Here is a 7077-nt window from a genome sequence, read left to right on the forward strand (position 1 = left end):
TAACTGCCTGCCACACAGCCCCGTCCAACAAAACTCGTCGAACATTTAAGGCATTTTTGAGGAACCGAAGGCGTGATTTTCATATAAGGAGAGGTCAGGGCTATAGGAGAGGTGGAGAGTGGGGGTGTGCTCAAATGTTTCCCAATTCCCACTTGAGTCTCCTAGTTGAGTCTGGCATCCCAGATCGACCGGCGACTTGTGTCCTGCACAGAACTTAGTGCACCATTCTAAAGCGGTGGTTAACGGCAGACATGCTGCCCCATATACATGCTTCATTCTTCGATGGATGTCTACCGTTGTTTGTCCTTGAGCAACCAAGAAAAGAATAAGGGCGCTTTGCCCCTGTCTGCACGCATTTCGTAATAACGTCGGCATAGTTCCAGTTTCCGCAGTCGGAAATACAGGAATGTCACACCAGTCCCTTTCCTAGACGTCGGTGGTTATGGACCCGCATCCGAGTCACGCTAATTTGGTATTTTTGATCGCTCCTTATAGTAACAAATGTCAATAACGCCTGGGAGAAGGGCAAGTGTTAAACGCCGTACAGGCATGGGATCCCGATCGTACTTACAGATCACTATCAAATGGCTCTGAGCACTATGGGACTTAACATCTGAGGTCATCATTCCCCTAGAACTTAGAACTACTTAAACCTAACTAACCTAAGGACATCACACAAATCCATGCCCGAGGCAGGTTTCGAACCTGCGGCCGTAGCGGTCGTGCGGTTCCAGACTGAAGCACCCAGAACCGCTCGGCCACACCGACCGGCACAGATCACTATCAATCCCGTAAGAACGCTCGTACTAGAGGAGGCCAGGAGGAAAGTTTAATTTCCCATTGAGGTCGAGTTCATTCGAGGTGAGCCCTAGAACTTTCTAGAACAGCGTTAACCTGAACCGATCTGGTGCTTCGGATAGATTAGTAGATGTTAAGAACTTTTCCTCGAAGAAGACATCGTAACGATTAAATAATTTGTTACTAACGAACACATCGTACAATAAAGCTTGCCTCATCATCATTGAAATTGTGTTGTGCATCGTTATTTGTACCAGAAACTGCGTCTTCGGGCTTAACGATTTTCGATACAAACTCTTGTTTCAAAGAAATGGCGGAGGAACGCATCAGGAAATTGGCATGAGAGATGGCACATTGTTCAGGGTCGGATTCTCTTGATTCCCACATCGTATGTAAATTTCCGCTATTGATGTTACGTCAAGATGTCGCATTGTTGCCATTCGTGTGCCGACCGAAAAGAGAACATCTGGATTTTCTTACCAACATTACGACGATAGTCACAAAGCTCCAATTATTACTTCGAAAATGTAATGTTACATAAATAATACTGGGTGCTTGTAACTGAAGTGCAGCTACGCACTTTAAGTCCACTGTGAGCTGTAATTATCGTGGAAAAGAAACTTTGTAGATATGCTAAATCGTTAATACGGAATCGATTTACGCTGAAAAAAAAATAGTTCCGGTTTTGACCATTAGATGCAAATCTGACGTTGTACACTGTCTGTATGACGCTATGACGTCCACACTGTCATTTGACAAGCCAAATGTGAGTGAACAGTATGGCTATCGGGAAAAGAGGCCGTGTGCTGTTACTGAAACTCTTTCTTGTGAGAGGCAGTAATTACAGCGCTGCATTGAGAGAGTAAAGGCGACTGAAAGATCTGAGGAGACGCCTGAAGTTATTAAATGGTTTAAAGAAGATAACAACGAATTCAAGACACGGTTGAGCTTGGTGTGGCACATGGAAGAGGAAGGCATCCTATCCCGGTGGAAGTTATTGACGAGGTTGCTGCTGTTGTAACTGACCATGCAGCACGTGCCCCAGGTAGTGCTAGTGTTCGTTCAGTGTTACGAGAACTGTCCATCTCATGGTCAACAGTACGGAAAATTTTGCGACGCTGACACCCGTACAAGATCCAGGCAGTGCAGCAACTGAAACCACATAATCCCCACAAAGTTCTGAATCGCTCTTCGGTTTCTGGCACGGATAAAAGTTGGTTACGTGATGGAGTGACGAGGCATATTTTACATCATATGGTGCAGTAAATAAACAAAATTTCCGGATCTGGGGTACTGTTAAACCTCATCGTGTACACGAAGAGCCATTGCATTTACTGTATGTGACTGTATGGTGTGGATTCACGAACACCTTTACGCTCGATTTTTCTTTAAATAGAATACACCCAGAGGCCTGTCAGGTGTACCGTGATGTCTGCATGTTATCGAGATGCCCTTGTGCAGTATGTGATTGCTGCTTTGGAAGACTGCAACTGTGTGGAAACCGCTGTTTCCCTGCAAGATGGGGCAACACCTCATGTTATTGTCTTAGTGGAAGACCTGCTTAATTCAATATTCCACGAACGTTTTATATCCAGAGGTTCTCAGAATATATGGTCTGCGAGATCACCTGATCTGAATCCATGTGACTTTTTGGCTCTGGGGATATCTAAAAGATCGCTTTTACCAGAGACACGTTCGGTGTCCACCTGATCTGAAAGCCGGTACAGAGATTACTCAGATTACACTGGAACTGCTGCGTAAAACTGTCTATCACTTCGTTTCACAGGCGCAGCATCCGGTCGACATCTCCGGGCCTCGTACTGAACAAGTGTAAGGGACGGTTAATAATAAAATCAATATTATGCCTTCCGCACTTCTTTGGTCTTTTCTGCCCTCGTCCCGTACCTAATCCATTACATGGAAACATTTCTATACGTCTTTCTTACATTCACAGCTCCCGATTTCCACCTGGTGGCCACAATTGGAACTATTTTTTCCCAGCACGATTTGCTTTCATATTAACGCTTTATAATATCTACCAAGTTTCGCAGCCATATGGCAGTTAAATCCTATACTGGAACTCTGTGAGTAGTTGCGTTTTAATTATAACTACCCAGTATAATAAATATCTAGTTAGAGCAGGCATTACCTGCAGTAGGAACAACGGCTATTGAATTTCAGTTTTTAGTACGGCCAAACGTTGCAATAAATATTTTTTATTGAACAGTTTCGTTCAATTTAACAAGAGCATGATCATAAAATGTAAATTACAGTTGAAAGTATTCTGACTATATTGCCGGCATCAGAGATTATTCTCTGACGTCGGTAGTATAATGAGCTAACTACTTTGAGCTGTACATTCCACAGTTTCTGACAATATTCTTGTTAGATTTAGCGAAACCGTACAATAAAAAATATTGACTGCCGCTTGTGGGTGTCCTAAAAACTTAAAAACAAATATCAATAACACATGAGAGAACAGCGAGGTTTAAACACAGTGCCGAAGAGAGCCAGGGAGTATCCATCCTACTTACTGATCGCTATCGACTGTATAGAAATGCTCTCACTAAGAGAGGGAAGGACGATAAGAGTTTAACGTCCCTGCCCCGTCGACGTCGGGGTCAGTGGAGCAGACCACTAGAAACACTGTAGAACAAGCAGCTGCTGCGTTGTTAACGGGAGCATTCCAGCTTTCATCTCAACTGACATGGTGCTTAGGACACATTCGTATTTGTTAAGAACTGCTACTCCTCGGAAGAACGGATAGTAACTATACAAGGATTTATTACTAACAAGGTAATCGTAAAATAACGCTTCGCCAAATCGTCGAAGTACACTTTACTTAACTCACTAACTGAAACTGTGATGGGCACCGCTATCTGTACCAGAGTCCCCGGCTTCGGACTATGATTTTTCGAGGCGATCTGATTCATCACCATATCATATACAAATTTGGTGTGGCCGAGCGGTTGTAGGCGCTTCAGTCTGGAACCGCGCGACCGTTACGGTCGCAGGTTCGAATCCTGGCTAAATGGTTCAAATGGCTCTGAGCACTATGGAATCTGTTGTCATCAGTCCTCTAGAACTTAGAACTACTTGTGGTAAACCTAACTAACCTAAGGACAACACACACATCCATGCCCGAGGCATGATTCGAACCTGCGACCGTAGCGGTCACGCGGTTCTAGACTGAAGCGCCTAGAACCGCACTGCCACACCGGCCGGCGTTCGAATCCTGCCTCGGGCATGGATGTGTGTGATGTCCTCGGGTTAGTTACGTTTACCATAAGTAGTTCTAAGTTCTAGGGGACTGATGACCTCAGATGTTCCACGCTGCTCAGAGCCATTTGAACCATTTTATACAAATTTCTGCTATTCATGTGACGTCAAGACATCGCATTGCTGTCAGTAATGTGCTGGCCAAAAAGAGAACATATGGATTTTTTTACTAGCATCATGAGCAGTAGTCACAAGCTTTTACTTATTACTTGAATAAAATGAAGCTCCGTAAATAAATTTATAAATTTATATTCGGTTGCAGCTAGGCCTACATATCTGTAGAGCGAAACAATTTTATCTTAATGTAATCCGTGAAGAGAACAGAGAACATATTACCAAGGAAAATCTTCGCTAAAATGTCGTGCCATTTCGGTAATAACAACTCTTCGACCACTGGGATTCGAGCCAGCTGCTTCATCTCCACCACAACTTGCGCTTGTTTATGTTGGCCGTTGATTTTGCTAAGCCAACGAGAAGCTCGTGCTCGATGTTGTGGAAACTTATTATCTTGATGCACAGCTCAGGCTTAAGTAAGGTTTCACCATCGTTTTCTCGAAGTCGGCTAAGGGAAAGGAAAGCAGCGAGAGTTGTGTGAGGTTGAGACGGCGCGATTACAGAAGCGTTAACTGTGAGTGAAGACGCGGCGGACCTCCTGGGCGACTAACAGCCTGCAGTCGAAGTAGGCGCCAACTCCTGCCGCCCGCCTCACGAGGAGGCGGCCAGGTTTACGGGTGGCCACCGGCGCTGTAATCCCGCTATCTGCGCCACGTAGTTCCAGAGGCGTACAAAGAAAGGCCGCACGCAGCGCCGTCTCCGGAGGAGGCCCGGGCGAGCGCGGGCGGCCCGGCGCCAGGCGCGCTATCCAATTAGCATGAGCGTTTAAATCTGCGCGGCTGCCCCCGCCCTTTTCCCTCCTGCTGGGGGCAGGGCTAATCCGCTTTGGAGCGCCCGTGGCGGCGGGCTTATGGAATTGTTATCTGCCCGCCCGGCGCGGCGCGCCCAGGGGCGCCAACAAATGAATGTCGCCGCAGCCGGCAGCGTGTTTTATACAATTAGCGCATTATCTTGCCCGCACGCGGCCATCATTCACGTTATTACCGCGAGCGGCGCCACCGACGCCGGACTCCCCGCCCCCGCATCCCGCCCCCGCTCCCTGCTCGCCTTCCGCCGCCATTGTCGCTGCATTACGTTTCCGTTGTCCTGTCCAACAGGACTTGTCACCTTTATCTCAAATCAGTTTGCCCTAAACAATAACGATAATTATTATTATTGCGAAAGAAAGTGAAGCTCTACGATGAAAGCAAAATAAGGTTAGTCTGCAGTATCTCATCGAGCGAGATGTCACAGTGGTTAGCAATCTGGACTCGCAGTCGGAAGGGCGGCGGTTCTAACTCGCGTCCGGCCATCCGGATTTAGATTTTCCGCTATTTCCCTGGATCGCTCAAGGCAAATGCCGGGGTGGCTTCTCAGAAAATGCACGCCTATTTCCTTCCCCATCCTTGACACAATCCGAGCTTGTGCTCCGTCTCTAGTGACATTGATGTCGACGGGACGTTAAATCAGGCTTCCTATCTTCTTCTGCAGTGTCTCGACATTGTATATTCCAAATTAAAGTAGAGTCATACCGCTGGATGTCAGCTGGAAGAAGACGGAAGATGCTTAGGGGGCTTTAGAGATAAAACGCCCTGTCAATTGGATTGTGACGAGTACCTTGAAGAAGATACCCTGCCAGTAATCTCTATACTGTTTACGGGGATCGGGAGAGACCTACACAAAAAGATCGTGAGGGGGAAATAAACTCCACTCCCCCTGGTATGTGTTCTATGACTTAATCACAAATCTAAAGTCGTCCTCGCACGGGACGTGAAACTGCACTTGGACGAGGAGCTGGTGACGTCAAAGCGTGCAACTGGGGGCAGCGAGATATACGGGCCGTGCAACGAACTTGCGACGTCGTACTAGTGGGCTTGTCCGCCACTCTTCTGAACGCTCGGCTCCATGCAGGGCCCACGGGAAATCACTATGTAACTTAAAAGGTACCCACTTTCTTTCCCTCCCTTTCCTTGGGCCTTGACCCGCGCCACGTGGGGTCGGCCTTGTTATTACGGATTTGGCAGTATTAGATACAGAGGGTGGCTGGAAGCCCTTCCTACCGCCACCCCGAACCCCCCAGGATGTAAGTAGTGTAGCCCAGCTGTTTGCGTCCAGTGGAAGCCATGAGATAGTGCGAACTTCTGCAAAGGTCTGTGAGTCGTGTAACTGAGGTGGAACGTGGGGAACAGCCCAGTATTAACCTAGCGGGATGTGTAAAACAGCCTAAAAATCACATGCAGGCTAGCCGGCAGACCGGCCATCGTCGTTAATCCGCTGAGCGGATTCGATCCGGGGCCGGCGCGCCTAGCGGAGTCCAGGAAGCAGCGCATTAGCGCTCTCGGCTACCCTGGAAGGTTTGAAAAGATACCCACTAAAAATCTTAAATTGACCGTGCGCTGTCGAGAACCTGCACGCTTTTAAACGAGCAGTCAGCAGTTATAAAACTCGTCTGAAACGGTTCCTCGTTCCCCGCCTGAGACGGTTGCTGGCACTCGTAACACCTGCAGTGTCACGTGCTGTGACGTTCGCGCCACGTCGAATCTTTCTCGTGGGCCTCGGTGGAACTGCACGTTCTACTTCATCGCGGAGACTGAAATAAAGAATCTGGCATGTTAGGTTTCCGCCTATTGGGGAGGAACGCGGCCGTGAGAGGCGTCATCGTTTTACGTTACAAGCAGGACATGGGAGCCGCCTTATTGTATGCCGTTAAACATAGTATTCGGCGTGTTTTCTGTCTCATAGAGTGAGTGGTATGAACATAAGTTGTTTCAAAGCATCAGCACGACTGGAAAGGTAAAGGCTTCCTGTAGTTGGTGTTTTTAGTGGTTGGTTCAAATGGCTCTGAGCACTATGGGACTCAACTGCTGTGGTCATAAGTCCCCTAGAACTTAGAACAACTTAAACCTA

The 7077-nt window shown here is 47.4% G+C and overlaps 1 protein-coding gene across 1 annotated transcript in view; it reads right to left on the reverse strand.

Annotated features, from left to right (window-relative positions):
- LOC126155723 (uncharacterized) overlaps positions 1-5251 on the reverse strand; it is a 91404-nt gene extending 86153 nt beyond the window's left edge. Inside the window, exons 1-2 of the mRNA XM_049916247.1 lie at positions 5176-5251; positions 4743-4935 (exon numbers count right to left, since the gene is read on the reverse strand). Of these exons, the coding sequence (XP_049772204.1) occupies positions 4743-4935; positions 5176-5251 (269 nt within the window). The remainder of the gene's footprint in view (positions 1-4742; positions 4936-5175) is intronic.
- Positions 5252-7077: the final 1826 nt, after the last annotated feature.

The sequence above is a fragment of the Schistocerca cancellata genome, chromosome 2, assembly GCF_023864275.1.
Source record: "Schistocerca cancellata isolate TAMUIC-IGC-003103 chromosome 2, iqSchCanc2.1, whole genome shotgun sequence".
Lineage (NCBI taxonomy): Eukaryota > Metazoa > Arthropoda > Insecta > Orthoptera > Acrididae > Schistocerca > Schistocerca cancellata.